The sequence below is a fragment of the Dromiciops gliroides genome, chromosome 1, assembly GCF_019393635.1.
Source record: "Dromiciops gliroides isolate mDroGli1 chromosome 1, mDroGli1.pri, whole genome shotgun sequence".
Classification (NCBI taxonomy): domain Eukaryota; kingdom Metazoa; phylum Chordata; class Mammalia; order Microbiotheria; family Microbiotheriidae; genus Dromiciops; species Dromiciops gliroides.
Genome location: NC_057861.1, coordinates 17,006,026 through 17,024,826, shown reverse-complemented (window position 1 = coordinate 17,024,826; position 18,801 = coordinate 17,006,026). Strand labels below are relative to the sequence as shown.

The 18,801-nt window shown below is 45.7% G+C and overlaps 1 protein-coding gene and 1 pseudogene across 1 annotated transcript; one reads left to right on the top strand and one right to left on the bottom strand.

Annotated features, from left to right (window-relative positions):
- Positions 1-2,196: 2,196 nt before the first annotated feature.
- SELPLG (selectin P ligand) lies at positions 2,197-16,527 on the bottom strand. The gene is made up of 2 exons (XM_043975759.1): positions 16,366-16,527; positions 2,197-4,036 (listed from the first exon to the last, which is right to left on the bottom strand). The coding sequence occupies exon 2, from the start codon at positions 4,029-4,031 to the stop codon at positions 2,805-2,807; it is 1,227 nt and encodes a 408-aa protein (XP_043831694.1). The 5' UTR covers positions 4,032-4,036; positions 16,366-16,527; the 3' UTR covers positions 2,197-2,804.
- Positions 5,065-6,164, top strand: LOC122734729 (annotated as a pseudogene).
- Positions 16,528-18,801: the final 2,274 nt, after the last annotated feature.

Sequence of the window (18,801 nt, the reverse complement as noted above, 5' to 3'; positions counted from 1 at the left end):
GAGGGCATTCTTTGAATTGATAACCCAGTGCTAGAGATAATATTTCTGTTCAGGTGTCAATTCTTGGCCCCATTGACCACCTACTGTTTCAAGAATATATAAGCAGTGTCCCACCACCATGATTGTCTTTGGTCTGAGAAAGATTTCCAATGACCATTCTTTTATTAATAATCTGCTGGCCTTATTAATAAAATAATTAAACTGCACAGAAACTATGTGTCTCAAATTATTTTATTCATCATACTCATGAGAATACAGTGGCTTCATAAAGGAAGGATGATTGGTGAGAGAAATAGGACAACCCTTTATTGTAACCACTGGATACCCTTGCACATATATACAGCCACATAGTCCAATATAGAAAGGATAAAATGTTTGGTTCCTTCTTCTTGCCAACTAAAAGCCCAAAGCATCATTCAATTATCCTTGGAGATTATCATAGGAGAATCAAACTACCACCAATGCCCAATGGGGGGAAAAAGAAATTGTCAGCTCCCTCTAAGACTGAGTCTTGATAAAATGAAGAAAATATAGCTGAAAGAAGAGGAATGAACATTTTTACTGTCATCAATTCAATTAAACAAACAGTAAGCACCTACTATGTGCAAGGTACCTATGCTACAAAGAGAAAGAAGTTAAATCATCCCTGCCCTCAAGGAGCTTACATTCTACTGAGAGGAAAATAATATGTACAAAAGAATATGTATGCTGATACATTCATCTATAGCAGAAGAGAATTGGGGAAGGGAGATAACACTAACAGGGGGGTTTGGAAAGGAGGAGCTGGCCCTTGAGTTGAGCCTTGAAGGCAGGCAAGGTTTCTGAGAGGTGGAGATGAGGAGGGAGGGCATTCTAGGCACCAGGAAAGGTTTGTCAGAGTCCTCAGAGGTAAGAGACAGAGCATCTCGTTTGGGGAATGGTTGGTGGTCCAGTTCAATTCGAATATAGCATGAAATGAGGCTGGAAAAGCAGGCAAGAATCACATTGTAGAGGGCTTTGAATGCTGGGCTGAATAATTGGCATCTTGACCTAGCCTAGGAGTCTTTCACTCATGTTTGTGTCAGGGACCCTTGGGAGTCTGAGGAAGCCAATGAGTCCCTTAATTCCAAGGCCAGGATTTCTGTCACCTCCTCTTGCCACTCCCTGGATTGAGGTCTCTATCAGTAAAGCCACAATCTTGGTCGGACATCGAGAAGCATCATGGCTCAGAGATTGAGATCTGGGCAACACCTGGATGCCATGGCGTCCATCTCTCTCATTTTACAGATGAGGAAAGGAAAGGCTAGAGAAGTGAGTGACTTGACTAAGGTCACACAGGGTATAAGTGGCAAAAAGAGGATGTAAATTCAAGTCCTTTGACTTTTAGCTTTTCTAGAGATTCATGAATCTCAGTGGATTTGGGAGATCCCCTCTGGCTTATGAGCAAAGAATCACAGTAGTGAGCCAGAAGGGGAGGGCACTGAGAACCAGTCTAGGATCAACAGGCCTTGTTCTTGCGTTCTCTCTCTCTCTCTCTCTCTCTCTCTCTCTCTCTCTCTCTCTCTCTCTCTCTCTCTCTCTCTCTCTCTCTCTCTCTCTGCATGCACGTACACTCCAGTGTGAATCAGTGAAGCCCAGAACAGCCTGAGTCTACCCTATCTCTGTGGCCAGGAAGTGATCTTAGGTTCTTGAAGATGATGCCAGAGAAGAGAAATCTCTGGCAGGTTCTACAAAGCTTCAGGTGGGGTCTCAGGAGGAGATGGGATGTTTCCATCTGAGGTCCAGCCCAGCAAAGTTCAGACACACTCATCCCTAGGCCTGCTCTGAGGTAAGAGTTTTTCACCTCTGAGTTAACTCTCCAAGAACAACTGCTAAGTTATGGAGGGATTACAATCAGCACTGGGGGAGGGCATACTCTCCTCAACAGAAGCACAGATCCTTGAAGTATTGGTGTAAATAGAAATACCTTTAAAAACACATATATGGCGGGGGGCAGCTAGGTGGCACAGTGGATAAAGCACTGGCCCTGGAGTCAGGAGGACCTGAGTTCAAATTCAGCCTCAGACACTTGACACTAGCTGTGTGACCCTGTGCAAGTCACTTAACCCTCATTGCCCTTCAAAACAAAAACAAAAACAAAAACACATATATGGGGCAGCTAGGTGGCACAGTGGATAAAGCACTGGCCCTGGAGTCAGGAGGACCTGAGTTCAAATCCGGCCTCAGACACTTAACACTTACTAGCTGTGTGACCCTGGGCAAGTCATTTAACCCCAATTGCCTCAAAAAAACAAACAAACAAACAAAAACAAAAACACCCCACACCACATATATACACAGTAGAGGCAATTTTTCATTTCCCTGCTCATCCAGACCTCCCACGCTCATAGTGTTCCACTGTTGTGGATCTCAGTTCTCTTAGTTAGGTATTACAGGGAACGCCTCCTCCCCTTCCCACCCCATACCAGAGCTTCCCTCCTTCATTGATCTTAGCTTAAGAGACGGAAGCAACCTTAGAAGTTCATTCCTTTTCTTTTTACATTTGAGGAAGCAGAGGCTGAAGAAAGGGGAGGAAACTTGCCAAATTCACACAAGAACTAAGTGACAAAGCCAGGATTTGAACTCAGGTCCCGGGACTCCATCTTTACAACCAGGAAGAATAAGAAGCTTCTGGCGAACTTTCCATATGATTGCCTCCCAGCTTCCCTGGTGCCAAGTATTCAGAACTCCCATGCCTGTCTCTCTTGGGCACAGGGCCCATCTCTGTCTGATCCCTTTAAGGGAATGCAAGGGGGTTGCATGGAGACAGGGTGGGTTGGTGAGGGTTATGGGAGGAAGCTATGAAGGGTCAGATCATCCCCATCACAGTCTTCTCTAGGGCCTGGGGTAGGCTTTAGAAGCTGGGTCTTGGCACTCACTGGGCCCCCATTGGCTGCGGGTGGCCCTTCACCCTCGGCCAGTAGGGAGGAGATGCAGACCATCTCTGTGGGGGAGTAATCCCGAACTGGATAAGTGTGGCCCTTCTTGGAGAGCCGGATGGCCAGGACCACAGTGCAGATCAGGAAGATGGTGGCAATGAGGGCCAAGATGAGGACAGCCAGCAGGCACTGCCTCACTGGGATGTGGCCAGAGAGGAACTGATGGGTAGTGGTGGCCACAATCACCAGGGCCGTGGTATTGGAGAGTCCAATCTGTCCCGTGGCTACCTCAGGTTTAGGAGGATCTAAGTGTGCACTGGATGAGGAGAGTGGGGAGGAAGTGGTAGAAGAATTGTGTGTGGGGTGACCTGTATTGACAAAAAAGGCAGAAGCATTCGTGGATGAAGCCAGGCTGCTGTGCTCTGCTGGGGAGCTGGTGGGTGGCTCCCCTGTGGTAGCAGAGTCTGTCACCAGCTGTCCCATGGTAGGGGTTACAGTCTCTGGCTTGAATGTGTCCAAAGCCAGAGTGCCCGTGGTGAATGGGCCCGTGGCTGCTTTCCCCATGGTAGAGATAGCCACTGTATCTGTGCCCACATCCCCTGCAGTGGAATTTTGGATGCCTTGCTGCCCTGAACTCGGGACCTTGGAAGCTGACTCCTCTGTGGTAGGGATAACTGTTTCTGGCGGATCTGTAGCCACTTTCTCTGTTGCGAGGTCACGTGTGGTCTGCTGCCCTTTGGTAGTCTCCTCTGCTAGGTGGGCATTCGTGGTACCCCCATATCCTGCTTCTGTGGTCAACTCCTCCATGGCCAGCTTCCCTACAGTGGCCTCATGTGTCACGGGTTCCAAGTCTGTGGTTACAGGTGCACTCGTGGCCCCCTGCTGTGTTCCTCCTGCTGTGACTAGAGATGGTGTAGTTGAATTGTCCTTGTTCATGAGCTCTGGTTCTGGGGTCTCGTAAGGTACATCCTCATCATCCTCATCCTCAAAGGAATTTCTCTTCATTCGGATGACCAAGGGCTCTCTGGCCTCCAAGGCTTTAGCCCCTATCCATGGGACCTGGCTGGCCCCAGTGGGCAGCCCATACCCATGAGGCTGTAGGGTCAGGAGGAAGAAGAAAGCAGTCACCGACATGACACCTGGAAGACAAGGAAGATAAGGGTCAGAAACACAGAGGGTTACCCAGGGAGCCACACTGATGTAGCAGTTCATTGTAAAGATCTGAAAAGGTCAGAGGAGATGAGCTCCAAGCTGATGCCCACCTCTAAATTCTAAGAAAATAATAAGGGCTGTGAGCATTGGTCTTCCAAAGCACTTTACACATACTTTCTCATTTTTTCCTCACCCTAGGAAGCGGGTGCTATTTATTACCCCATTCTATGGATGAGGGGACTGAGGCTTAGAGAGGTGACTTGCCCAAGGTGATACTGCTAGTAAGTGTCTGAGGCTGGATTTGAACTCAAGTCACGCTGGGTGGGACCCAACTCCTATGAACTTATAACTACTCCTCTCCTGGGAACTGAAGAGTTAGAAGGTGGAGAGGAATACATTTACTCTCTTCAAGTATTTGAAGCACCATCATTCGGAAGAGAGAACAGGTTTGCTAAGATTAGCCACGGAGGGCAGGACCAGAAGAAAATGAGGGAAAGTTGCAGAAAGACAAATTTCTGTTTAATTGAAGGAAGAACTTTTTGGAGAGACAGTGAAGAGACAAGTTGGACTGGCGTGTGGTATTTGGTGGGAGGTGGGAGGGGAAATAGCTTGGATGATATTTTTTTGTCATTCAATTGTTTCAGTCATATCTGACTCTCCGTAACCCCATTTGGGGCTTTCTTGGCAGAGATCCTGGAGTGGTTTGTCATTTCCTCCTCTAGCTCATTTGACAGATGAGGAAACTGAGGCAAACAGGATTGAGTGACTTGCCCAGGGTCATATGATCAAGAAGTGTCTGAGGCTGGATTTGAACTCAGGAAGAGGAGTCTTCCTGACTCCAGGTCTGGTGCTCTATGCACTATGGCACCACCTGGTTGCCCTAAATAATATTAATAAAGATAAATATATAAAGTCTTAATATTTGGGTTAAAAAATCACAACTACACCCTCTGAGACGGCGGCGGCTCTGCCCGGCTCCGGCTCCAGCTCCGTCCCGTTTCTGTCCCAGCCCAATATGAGCATCATGGACTTCAATGTGAAGAAGCTGGCGGTGGACTCAGGCATCTTCCTCAGCCGTGCTGTGCAGTTCACAGAAGAAAAGCTTAGTCGGGCAAAGAAGACTGAATTGGACGCTCACTTGGAGAACCTTCTTAGCAAAGCTGAATGCACCAAACAATGGACAGAAAAAATTATGAGGCAAACAGAGGTGCTATGGCAGCCAAATCCTAATGCTAGAATAGAAGAGTTTGTTTACGAGAAGTTAGATAAAAAAGCTCCAAGTCAGACCAAGGACCAAGAACTCTTGGGGCAATTCATGATTGATGCAGGGAATGACTTTGACCCAGGAACTGCTTATGGTATTGCTCTTAACAAATGCAGAGAAACACAAAAACGAATTGGAACAGCAGACAGAGAACTGATTCAAACATCTGCAGTAAACTTTCTTACTCCTTTAAGAAACTTTATAGAAGGAGATTATAAAACAATTGCAAAAGAAAAGAAACTACTAAAAAATAAGAGACTTGACTTGGATGCAGCAAAGACCAGACTGAAAAAGGCAAAAGTTGCAGAGACTAGAGCAACAGCTGAACAAGAATTAAGAATAACTCAGAGTGAATTTGACCGCCAAGCAGAGACCACCAGACTCCTTCAGGAAGGGATCAGCAGTACACATGCACACCACCTTTGCTACCTGAATGACTTTGTGGAAACCCAGATGACATACTATGCTCAGTGCTACCAGTACACGCTGGACCTGCAGAAACAACTTGGGAGTTTTCCATCTATCTTCATATCTAACAACAATCAGTCTTCCACAACATCCGTGTCAAATGTCTCCACTCCCTCATCATCTGCAGTTACCACCTCTCCGTTGCCTTCCACAAGTAGCACAGTTGTTACTCCTGCCCTCACTGACTTGAAGGAATCCAGTGGAAGTAGGAAAACCAGGGTTCTCATGATTATGACGCTGCAAACAGTAGTGAATTGTCACTTCTCACAGATGAGGTGATCACAGTATACAGTATCATTGGTACGGATTCAGATTGACTCATGGGTGAAAGGAGAAATCAAAAGGGCAAAGTACCAATTACTTACTTAGAACTGCTCAACTAAGTGAGGGAGGGGGCTCGATATAAACTACCAGTTATGGCACGATATTTATATATGATTAACTATGTAAAGCAGGTTTGAATGTCTTCCACGTTAATGTCTTAAGAGACTCAGAAACTACCGGCCATCAGAACTAGGCTTTTCTCCCAACAATGTTGCGTGGTAAATTTTTCATTGCTTCAGATTTGGTATAAAGAGCTTTTTACTTCATGCCAAGGATGTTTTCTTACAGGATCCTCTGTTTCTACTGAAGTTTTCACTAATAAGCAGACTCTACTTTTGAGTAAACTAGATCGAAAGCAGGAGATCTGTTTTCTACTGAATTTTTCACTAACGGCAAGTTTCTGCCTTTATATAAAATAAATTTATTGTGAATTGAAAAAAAAAATCACAACTACAGGGTGGAGAAGGTGAAGTTAAATAGTTAACGGGGGGGGGGGGGCTAGTTGGTGCAGTGGATAAAGCACCAGCCCTGGATTCAGGAGGACCTGAGTTCAAATCCAGTCTCAGATACTTGACACTTACTAGCTGTGTGACCCTGGGCAAGTCACTTAACCCTCATTGCCCTGCCCCCCCCCCAAATCATTTGTGTTGGGGGAAAAATTGGGAAGGTCCCAAAACTGTGCTGGTAAATGTATATGGGGCAGCTAGGTAGCAAAGTGGATAGAACACTGGCCCTAGAGTCAGGAGGACCTAAGTTCAAATCTGACCTTAGACACTAGCTCTATGACCCTGGGCAAGTCAACCCCCATTGCCTCCCCCCAAAAAAAGAAGTCTAATCTGCATCATTACCTTTTCCTCCTTCATTTTCTTAAATCTAGAAATAATAAAGGAAGGAAGGAAGGAGAGAAGGAAATCAACAATAATTCAGGCCCTGATGTGATAAAACTGAAACCACTGACTCCCAGCTTGAGCTGGCTCTGGCATTCCTTCCTGGCTTAGTGGATCTCGGGGTCAACACAAGTTAATGATGTCTTGGGGCACTGAAGGAAACTAATCCAATCTCAGGATGTATTAAGAGCCACCCAGCATAGGGACCTGGGGATGCTGTCCAGCTGTGCTCTCTGCTGATCACACATTGATAGGCCACATCCCGTTGAATTTACAACATTCGAGGTGTGTCCAGAGGAAGATGGCCAGGTATGGGAGGGGACTAAGAACTGTCATACAAGAAACAGTTAAAGGACCCAGATCACCGATCAATGCAACAGAAAGCCAGGATTGCAGAGGCCCATGGATGAAGCATGTTACCCGCCTCCAGGGGGGGCAGGGGAACAGAAGGAGGCAGGCATTTTTGAACAAGGCCAATTCACGGTTTAGCTTGACTATACATATTTGGGGAATAGGTTTTCTTTTTCTTTGCCGATGGAAGGAGGGAAGGGCAAGGACAAAGGGAAAACTAGCAATAATGTTGGCAAAGAATAAAAATATGGGAAAGAAAAGAGGGTTCCTGAAGCATTTAAAAGAAAAAGCACTTAAGTGAACAAAAAGTTCAGAGGGAGATACAGACAAGCAGGACAGCTTTGAAAGCAATGTGGAGGGGCAGCTAGGTGGCGCAGTGGATAAAGCAGCAGCCCTGGATTCAGGAGGACCTGAGTTCAAATCCGGCCTCAGACACTTGACACTTACTAGCTGTGTGACCCTGGGCAAGTCACTTAACCACAATTGCCTCACAAAAAAAAAAAAAAGAAGAAGAAAGCAATGTGGAAATATACATATATACATATACATATATATATATAATTCCTCATCTATCTATCTATTTTGATATATCTATTTATATTATATATACATATATGTATCTACTTACATATATTTTTAGATATATAAAATTCCATGTTACTTTCAAAGTATATATATACTTTTATATATATGTGTGTGTATATACATAATAGAGATTCACAATTTTATAAACAATCATTTTTTTCTGTTCTATTTTGTATATGGAAATGCTCCTTTTTGCATGTTTAAGTGAAGAATAAAATAATATTAATTGGGGGGGGGACTGGGCAATGAGGGTTAAGTGACTTGTCCAGGGTCACATAGCTAGTAAGTGTCAAGTGTCTTAGGCTGGATTTGAACTCAGGTCCTCCTGAATCCAGGGCCAGTGCTTTATCCACTGCGCCACTTAACTGCCCCATAATATTAATTTTTAAAAATATTAATGGAACTGATATGTTTTGCCTGGAGAAATCATAGTCAGTCAACAAACACTTACTAAATACTTAATGCATGCCAGGTACCATACTAAGCTCAGCTCTGGGGATATGAGAAAAGGCCAAAAAAAAAAAGAATCCCTGCCCTCAAGGAGTGTTTATTCTAATAAGGGAGATAACATGTATAAATAATTAGATACTTGTAATTTATATACAGGTGACACAGTGGGTAGAATTCCAGACCTGAAGTCAGGAAGACTTCTCTGCCTGAGTTCAAACGCAACCTCAGACACTTACTAGCTGTGTGACCCTGGGACAGTTACTTCACCTTGTTTACCTCAGTTTCCTCATCTGTTAAAATGAACTGGAGAAGAAAATGGCAAATCACTCCAGGATCTTTGCCAAGAAAACCCCAAATGGGGTCACAGAGAATTGGACATAACTGAAAAATGACTAATGAAAATCATGGGCTTGTTGTGAGGAAATTATTTTGCAGACCTTAAAAGCACCATTTCAATCCTAACATACTATTATTCATAAATCAAAGTTGGTGATGAAGGCACTCGGTGTTTTTGCTAGCCTACTTCAAGTTCCTCATACATAACCTTCATCTCTCGCCTCCACACTTTTACGCATGGCTGGACACATTCCATCCTTATCTTTGCTTAATAGAATCCCAAGCTTTCTTTATGGTTCAGTTCAAGTGACTTAGGATCACAGATCTAGGGAAAGGAGCCTCAGAGGTTATTGGATGGGGAGACCAGCTCCCCTCACTCTATGTGAGGAACCTGGGATTCAGGGAGATGAAGCAATTTGTCTGGATATACACAAATAATAAGTGGCAGAATCTAGATTTGAACCCATGTCCTTGAACTCCAAAGCTAACCTTGATTCCATTACAGTGTTGTTACTATTATTACTGGGGAGGCCGGGTTCTAGGCAGTCCTGTGAAAGGAACCTCTGAGCAAACATGGACAAGTCTCTCCGTGTTTGCTTCTCCCTAGTTCCTGTCTGAGTAGAACAGACAGAGGGTCTGGGTTCAAATCTCAGTCCTTCCAACTGCTGCCTTTGTGACCTTGAGAAAGTCTCCCTCTCTGGACCCCAGTTTCCTCCTCTGTAAAATTAGGAGAATAGGGTTAAATGCATCTGGGATCCCTTCTAACCCCAGGTCTGTGATCCTGTGAGTTACTCCAGTCTTGGGTGCAGGCCAGTTCTGGCCATCTTGGCTCCCCCTGGCCCAGCAGAAGAGAATTAGGTCCAGAAGGACCTTATCTTAACAAAATGTCCCCATGAAGGCAGAGACTATTTCAGAGGAGGCATGAGCTGACCAGAAATCAGGCCTAGGGTGGAGCCAGGGGCCAGTTACAGGAAGATTAAGTTCAAAACCACTTCCTGGAAACTGAAGGATGTCATAAGGCACCAGAGCACCACTGTTTCTATGGAGGTGGTGTGGCACATTCACAGAAGCTGAGCATCCTGGGCTGGGGAAAAGGCTCCCATGAGACTCCCCTCCTGACCCGAAGAGATGTTAATGGACAGGCCAGTGCCTGGAATGAGACTTGAAGCCTGCAATGGGATGGATTCTCCACATACACACACACACACACACACACACACACACACACACACCATACTCAGGGGCGTTCAGCCAGATACATAAAGAGAGTTCAACATTCTGGCATCCATAATTCCCTGGGGAGATGGACAGAAAACTCTGTTCTGGGAGGGAGGCTCAATGGTTAAGATAATCACAGATGGTCAGAGCTGGCAGGGGCTCTAGAACATTGAATGTCAGTGCCATCTATCCAGCCAGCCAGCTTACTGTCTTTCCCATATCTCTCTTCCCTCTTGTGGCTAAACTCCTTGAGAAGACAATCTATAATTGATGTCTCCATTTCCTTTCTTTCACTTTCTTTGTAACTCTCAGAATTCTGGCTTCCAACCTCATCATTCAGCAGAAACTGCTCTCTCCAAAGTTACCAATGATCTCTTAATTGCCAAATCTGTCAACTTTTTATAAAATTTAAAGACCTGTATTAACAGGTGCTTGCAATTTGTGGATTTTGGGGGAAAAAACCAACAGGTGCACTTTTATACAAATTTAAAATGAAGGTCTTAATAATTTCAACTTGACCAGATATGAAGTGATTAAAAAACTATGAAGGTGTATTGAGAAAACCAGGCTTAAAAAAAAGTTTGTCATTTCCCCAAAGAGATATTCTTTTCTTAATCTTCATCTTTCTTTTCTTCAGCGTTTGATGCTTTCAATTACCCTCTTCGAAGTTTCTTTGATACTACTGTCTCTTGGTTTTCTTCCTACCTATCTGACCACTCCTTTTCAACCTTCTTTGCAGGATCTTCATCCAGGAAATGCCCCCTAACTCTGTCCTGAGCACTCTCCTCTTTTCCCTCTATATTATTTCACTTGGTGATATTGGTGCATTCACTTGGTGTATTCGATTACTATATCTATGCCCATGTTTCTCAGATATATGTATCCAGCCCTAACATCTCCCCTGACCTCCAGCCTCATATCTCCAACTGCCTTTTGGACATCTATGCCTATGTCCCATAGACATCTTAAACTCAAAATGTTCAAAACTGAAATCATTATCTCTCCACCCAAATGCTCCCCTCTTCTTAATTTCTCTATCATTGTCTAGAACAATGTCATCCTCCCAGTCCTTCAGGCTCCAAACCTAGGTGTTCTCATCACCTCCTTTCTATCTTCACCTGCCATAACCAAGCTGTTGCCAAAGCCTCTCAATTTCACTTTTACAGCATAGCTGGTCAGTTTCACACATGCTACCCCTTTGCAACATCTCTGATCAGTTTCACCTCTCTAACATCTCTGGTCAGTTTCACCTTTGCAGCATCTCTTGTCCATTTCACCTTTGCAATATCTCCAGTGTATTTCACCTCTGCAGCATCCAGCAAATATGCCCCGCCTTCTCTCTTCTGATGCTGTCCCCACCCTGGTGAAGGCCCTCATCATCTCATACGTGGGTTACTGCAATAGCTACTGGTGAGCCTGCCTGTCTCAGGTCTTTCCCCACTCCAATTCCTTCTCCACTCTGATGCAATTAATCTTCCTAAAACACAGTTCTGACCACGTCAATCCTCCACTCATTAAACTTTAGTGGCTCCTTGTCACCTCCAGAATCAAATATAAAATCCTCTGTTTAGCATTCCAAGCCCCTCGTCACCTGGCTACTTCCTACCTTTCTCATCTGCTTACACTTTGGTCCCCTGATTTACTGTGACATCCAGTGACATTGGACAGAATGATGGGTTCCTTTCTGTTCCTCAAACAAGACCCTCCATCTCTTGTCTTGAAGCACTTTCTCTGGCTGTCTTCCAGGTTTAGAATGCCCTCTCTCCTCCTCTCTGCCCCCTGGCACCCCTGCCTTCCTTCAAGGCTCAGTTAAAACCCCCCTTTCTACAGGAAGCCTTTCCTGGTCCTTTCCATTATTCAAGTGCCTTCCCTCTGGGGATTATCTCCATTTTGTCCTGTCTAGATGTTGTTTGTACATAGTTGCTTACATGTTGTTTCTCACATCAGACTGTAAGGTCTTTGAGAGCAGAGATTCTTTTACCTTTCTTTGTGCAGTGGACAGAGCCCCAAATCTGGACTTAGGAAGACCTGAGTTTAAATCTGACCCCAGACACTTACTAGCTCTGTAACCCTGGGCTAGTCACTTAATTCCGTTTGCCTCAGTTTCCTCATCTGTAAAATGAGCTGGGGAAGGAAAGGACAAATCACTTCAGTACTTTTTTTTTTTTTTGGTGTGAGGCAATTGGGGTTAAGTGACTTGCCCAGGGTCACACAGCTAGCAAGTGTTAAGTGTCTGAGGCTGGATTTGAACTCAGGTCCCCCTGAATCCAGGGCCGGTGCTCTATCCACTGCGCCACCTAGCTGCCCCCACTTCAGTACTTTTGCCAAGAAAACCCCAATTGGGGTCACAAAGAGTCAGACACGACTGAAATGACTGAACAGCAATGCTTAGCACAGTGCCTGGCACATGGGTGCTTAACAAATACTTGTTAATTAACTGAGTAGAAGGAAACTCAGGACAGAGACTATCAGAGTTGGGAAGGCCCTTAAAACATAGAAAGCTACAAGTCAGAGCAGAGAATGCTACAATATAAAACATGGAAGTTTAAAGAATTCAGAGCTAGAAGGAAACAGTACATAGAATGTTACAACATAAAAAATAAAATGTTACAGTATAGAACGTAGATGTCACGGATCAGATCAAGGAGGGGCCTTAGATAGCCAGCCTCTCATATTAAGGAAACAGAAAGGGGATATAACTAAAGAGGTAGCACAGTGGAGCAAGTATGAGACCTAGAATCAGGAAGAACTGAGTTCACATTTGACCTCAGACACTTAGTAGCTGCATGACACTAGGCAAGTTCCTTTAACGCTGTTTGTCTACCTCCCAAGGTTTCTATGAGAATCAGAAATAATATGTGTAAATCACCTTGTGAACCTTAAAACACTCTATAAATGTTAGCTTGTTGTTCCATAGCAGGGCCATGTTGCATCCCAAAGCCTATTTTACTCTCTCTCTCTTTGTTGTTTGGTTTTGTTTTTGCAGGGCAATGAGGGTTAAGTGACTTGCCAGGATCACACAGCTACTAAGTGTCAAGTGCCCGAGGCTGGATTTGAACTCAGGTCCTCCTGAATCCAGGGTCAGTGCTTTATTCACTGTGCCGCCTAGCTGCACCCCTACCCTCTCTCTTAAGACAGTGACCCAAGTGAGTCCTTTGCTTTCAACACCAAGGTCCACCAGCATTGTGAAGGTTAGGGAGTCAGATCAGCTTATGGTTTCAGGAATGGGAGGATGGGAGTGTGGTGCCCAGCCTATTTCTACAAGTTCAGTGTCGTGGAAAGAGCCCTGAAAATAAGAGTCAGCAGACAAGGGTTCATATCTCAGTTCTTGCACCCTCTGTTTATGGTGTCACAGGCCCGGAACACATCTTCCTGAGTTCAAATCTGACCTCAGACTCTTACTAGCTGTTTGACCCTGGACAAGTCATTTAATCCTATTTACCTCAGTTTCTTCATCTATAAAATGAGGAGAAGGAAATGGCAAGGCGCTCCAGTATCTTCCCCAAGAAAATTCCAAATGGGGTCACAAAGAGTCGGTCACAACTGAAAACAACTAAACTAAAACCACAGTCTGGTGACTTTCATGTTTCAGAGTCTTAGTTTCCACATCTATAAAATGGGGATAATGATCCTTTACTCCTTCCCCCAAAAGGCTTTGGGGAGGAAAATATTTTGTTAACCTTAACAACCTAGATGAATGTGAAACATTAAAATGACTCCTTCCAATTTGTCTCTACCTGGGCCCAATTGGGGTGGGAAAGGTAGGCAGCTCTAGGATCTATAAAGCACCAGTGAGAAGGAACCGAAGAGACAGACACTCAGACAGGTCTCTACAGATAACCCTTAGGATTGCAGAAATCATCTCACCCAGCCCTGTCCGTTTCTTCATTTCACAGATAAGGAAACAGAGGCCCAGAGATGAGAAGTGACTTCTCCAAGGTATCATGAGTAGTAAGTGGCAGAGTGGGATTTGAACCCCGGACTCCAAATTCAGACCTCTTTTCACTGATCAATGCTAACGCCCCAAACACAAATTGGGCATTGCCAGTAAGCATGGTTGCAAATGAGAGCATGGCCAGGAACAGGAAACAAGAGGGAAGGACTTGTTGGAGCTCCCAACCTCCCACTCCAATCATCCTTGGTCCCCCAGGAAGCAACTTCTGTGCCTCAGTTTCCTTATCTGTAAAACGAAGGGGTTGGACTGAATGACTGCACTAGCTCTAACTCTACCAACAACATACCCTGCCCTGCCCCCCAGCTGCTACCACCTCCCCCTCCTCCCAATTACCTTGTATTCATTTTGTCTGTGTCTTGCATATGTTTGTCATTCATATCTCCCCCGTTAGGATATAAGCTCTCAGGGGGCAGCTAGGTGGCACAGTGGATAAAGCACCAGCCCTGGATTCAGGAGGCCCTGAGTTCAAATCCAACCTCAGACACTTGACACTTACTAGCTGTGTGACCCTGGGCAAGTCATTTAACCCCAATTACCTCAAAAAAAAAAAAAAAGGATATAAGCCCTGTAAGAGCAGGGCACGTTTTATCTTTGGCTTGGTTTTTCTGGCACCTAGAGTCAGGGCCAGGCACAGAATAAATGCTTGTTGGTTAATTGTTTGATTGACTGACACATTGATTCAAAGATATCTTGGTCCACCCAGGTGCCCATCACCTAAATGTTATGGCTGAGAAAATAGGCTTGGATTTACCCTGGGCCTACTATGGAGCAGGTTACAACAGAGTAGACTGGGGCTGCCCGGGCCAGGTCCTGGCATTCTTCACATCAGTGTGGGGATCCACCCTCCACATCCCAAGGGTTCCCTGTGAGGGTTTTAGCCCCACCGCCACCACCAGACTGTGACTTCGAGAGAAAACCAGAGGCTTTCTAGAAGCCAGATCACCCGAGCAGCAAAGTCCCTTCCGGTGTCAGTGGGTTTCAGTTACCCCGATCAACCTGGCCTGCAGCCAAGCATACCTGGAAGAGACAGAGGCTAGTAAGGAGGGCAAGCTTAGAAATCAGCACTTGTATTGGGCTGCTTGGCAGTATCTTGGGAGGAAGTGAGGGGAAAAGTTCCCACCTTCCTTCCCTGGAAGCCATGCCACAGGAGGACCTCTGAAAGAGTGGGTGGGGCCCAAGTCCCATAGAGGAAGGAAAGGGAAGGGGTCCACCCACCAGGAGGATGCACAGAGTGTTGCTTGGTATACTCATTGAACTTCCCAACCTATCTCCCAAGGCTTCAGAGTCCACCAAAGCCAGTTGGGTTGGGCTGTGATAAGATAGAAAGTGTCCCAGATAGAAGCGATCTTTGAGGTCCTCTAGAACAGGGCTTCTTTCCACTCATGACCCCTTTTGCCTGAGAAATTTTTACCTGACCCTGGGTATAGAGGTCTATAAAATAGGTAAACATAAACCTTTCACTATTGCCAAAATTTTCACAACCCCCACATTCAGTTGCATGACCCCATATGGGGTCTTAAAAAACACCCACAATTTAGGAAGCTTTGCCCTGGAACAGGGGTTCTTAATTGGGAATCACTGTTTAATTTTGAAGGGGTCCGTGAATTTTGACAGGAAAAAAATCTATCTTTATTTCACTAGAATTAGTTTCTTTTGTCAGTTTTATGCATTTAAAAACCCGATTCTGAGAAGGGGTCCCTGGGCTTCACCTGTACACAAAAGGTAACAGACATTTGGTCGGGGCCTGGCCCATCATTTGACTCCAGGAACAAGGGATAGGAGCCTCACAGAGGGGAGAGGGGTTGCTAAGGTCTCACAACTAGGAAAGAGCAGAAACCAGACTATGGGGTGTTCTACCAATCTGGGAAACTTGGAGGAAGCTAAGAGTAGGACAGACCAACCATGTGTGAGGGCAGCGTAAGGACCAGAGCTGTAATTTTACTGGTGCAGGGAACTCCCAGGTGAGGAAATGCCCTCTCCCAATGCAGGTCTTCTCTGCAATTTGTAATTTTAGATTTTTGCCTGAAACATGGAGAAATTCAATGTCTTCCTCAGGAGGCTCATCCGGGAGGATAGAGAGTTCTGCTTTTCCTTGTGTGGGGTCCAGAGCTCTAGCCATTAGAGAACACTGTCTTTTGGTGCATAAAGCAATGGGCCTTTACTGTGGCACCCCACAGCTAGATTTCTCTCGCCAAGTGTAGTGCTCTGCCCATTAGCTCACACTGTCTTCTAATCGAGGAGGTTTCTTTGTGGAAACAAGGGAATGGGGTACAGCTTCAGGCACTGAACTCAGTCTGAAGAGCCACCAAAGTAAAGATAAGGTGACGTCCTCTCTGTCACGGCAACAGGCCCATGATCATCTGGTCCTAAGGGGCCCAGGGTACCCTGCTGAACGGTGCTGAGCCTGGGAGGTGCCCGCCTGCAGCATGGTGGCTCGTGGTGGCCTTCCCTCCCCTCCACACACGCAGCCCAGCTTACCGTCCTCAGCAGACTGTGGAGGGCGAGACCGGCAGGGTATCTCTGTATCTCAGACCAGGAAAGGCTGCACATTAATCACCTCACTGCTGTGGTGACATCCTTTCCCCCGGGAGACAGAGGGAGCCCTGAAGATGGGGCCCCACAGATGGATGGGTGGCACTACCCGTCTGGCTCTCTGCTCACCAGCACTGTGCAAAAGGAGGAAGCAAGACTGTGGTTAAAGCCATGTGACGGCACCCTCCCACCCCCTCCTTGTTTATCAGACCCTTTGTGGCAGAGCTGAGCAAGGTTTGGAAGGGAAGCGAGAAGAGGGGGTCAAGGGTGGGGCGATGGCAGAGACCGCTGGGGTTTGGAAACACCTTGCATGGCTTCCATTTAAGTGGCTGGGGCCCCCGAGGGCCAGCTCGGATCCATCAGGAACATTGTGGAGAGTGGGGTGACTTGCCAGGTACAGGCCTCCTGAGGAGTGATGGAGTGATGGAGCAGGGAAAAAGAACCCCATTGGCAAGAGGGCTATACCCCGGTGCTGCTGGGTGAGTGAAAATGTCGGCCCCATCTCAAGGGGAAGGAGAAATCTGATAAGAAGTAGAGTCAAGTTCTCTATTTCAGCTTATGGGAGCGAAAATCAAACCCAGAATCCTTTCTGACATTATGCAAAAGCAAGACAAGATGGAGAATTTCTTTAAAAAAATCTTTTTATATCCTCTCATACATTAAAATAAAAGTGTACGAAGTACCCACTGTATTAATATTCAAGACCAAGTGATTAAATATAGTTGTTAATTTTTATTTCAATAAGATCATAAATCACAGAACATTATTGTTGAGAGAGATCTTACAGAGTATCCATTGGAGCTAGAACATGGAATGTCAGAGCTGGAAGGATCATTAGAACATGGAATGTTATAGCTGGAAGGAACCTTAGGATGTAGAATATCAGAGCTGGAAGGAACCTTTGAATATGGAATGTCAGAGCTGGAAGAAACCTTATAGAACATGGAATGTCCAGTAGAACAAGGAATGTTAGAGCTAGAAGAAATCTTAGAATGTGAAATGCCAGAGCTGGAAGGAACCTCAGAACATAGAGTGTCACAGATAGGAAGGATCTTGGAACAGACAATTTTAGAGCTGGGATGAGACCTTAACTCATAGAATGTTTGAGTTGGGCGGGATCTTAGAATCCTGAATGTTAGTGATGGAAGCAATCTTAGATCATAGAGTTCAATTAAATCCAGCAAGCATTCAGGAAGCCTCTTCTTTGTGCTAGGTTCTGTGCCGGGAACCTAGGATACAAAAACAAGCAAACAAACAAAACCATGACCCATATCACTAGTTTCCCATCTCTGATGTCATAGGTAGTGAGATGCTGGGAGCTGACCAACAAAGTCTAAGCCAGAAGGTTCTAGAAAAGAGCAGAAGGAGGGGCCAAAACAGCCTATTACAATAAAGGGTAGCTACCCCCCCCTCAAAAAAAAAAAAGAGAGGTGGGGTTTTTTGGCTTGTTTTCTTGTTACTGTTGCAAAAAGTGGACTCAGCACTAAATACCAGACAGTCATCCCAGACCTGTGATAGCAAAACCTCGAAGCCTGGCTGTGGAAAGTCCCACAAGGCCCGCATGGGTGATGGCAATATAAACAGCCTTCAGTCAGTGCGTGCATCTGTCCTCATCTGTCTTGTCACCTCACCTCTCCAAACACAGAATGGGGCCTTCTAAGCTGGGGCACCTTGTTAAGAGGAGAATTCTTCAGGCTACAGAGCCAATGAGGAAAGCAAGGATGCAGCCTAGCCTCAAGCTTGGCCAGAGGATAGAAAAGGCTCCTCCCAGGGGGATGCCAACGGTTCCAATGGGCAGAGTCCTAACAAGGAAGGCTTGTGCCTGGGGCAAACTGGTGGGGGAGCAGATCACAGTCTGTTCCCACTTGTCTCTATGTCCTCATGGAATCTGGCCCATGGCCCTCAGAGAAAGGGGCAAAGGGGGACAAGTGAAAGGAATAAGCATTTATATGGCATCTACTACATGCCACGAAGGGGCAGCTAAGGGGCATCATAGTGCATAGAGTGCCAGGCCTGGAGTCAGGAAGACCTGGGTTCAAATCTGACCTCAGACACTAGCTTTGTGACCCTGAGCAAGCCACTTAATCCTGTTTGCCTCAGTTTCCTCATCTGTAAAATGAGCTGGAGAAGGAAATAGCAAACCACTCCAGTATCTCTGCCAAGAAAAGCCCAAGTGGGGTCTCGAAGAGTGGGAAATGACTGCCACCAGCAAGAAAAACCTGCCAAGCCCTGTGCTAAGCACGAAGTGTGTTCTGATGGGACAGTAAGCAAGCCCAAGGGAGGGGTTCCACAGTGATGGGAGTCCATGGGACAGAAAGCACCTCCCAGGGAAAACTCCCAGATACTTTGGACTGCCCTGAACAACACTAACTCTAACAGCCA

Bases quoted from the DNA above. Each gene is read 5' to 3' on its own strand.
- SELPLG (XM_043975759.1), bottom strand. From the start codon at position 4,031: ATGTCGGTGACTGCTTTCTTCTTCCTCCTGACCCTACAGCCTCATGGG.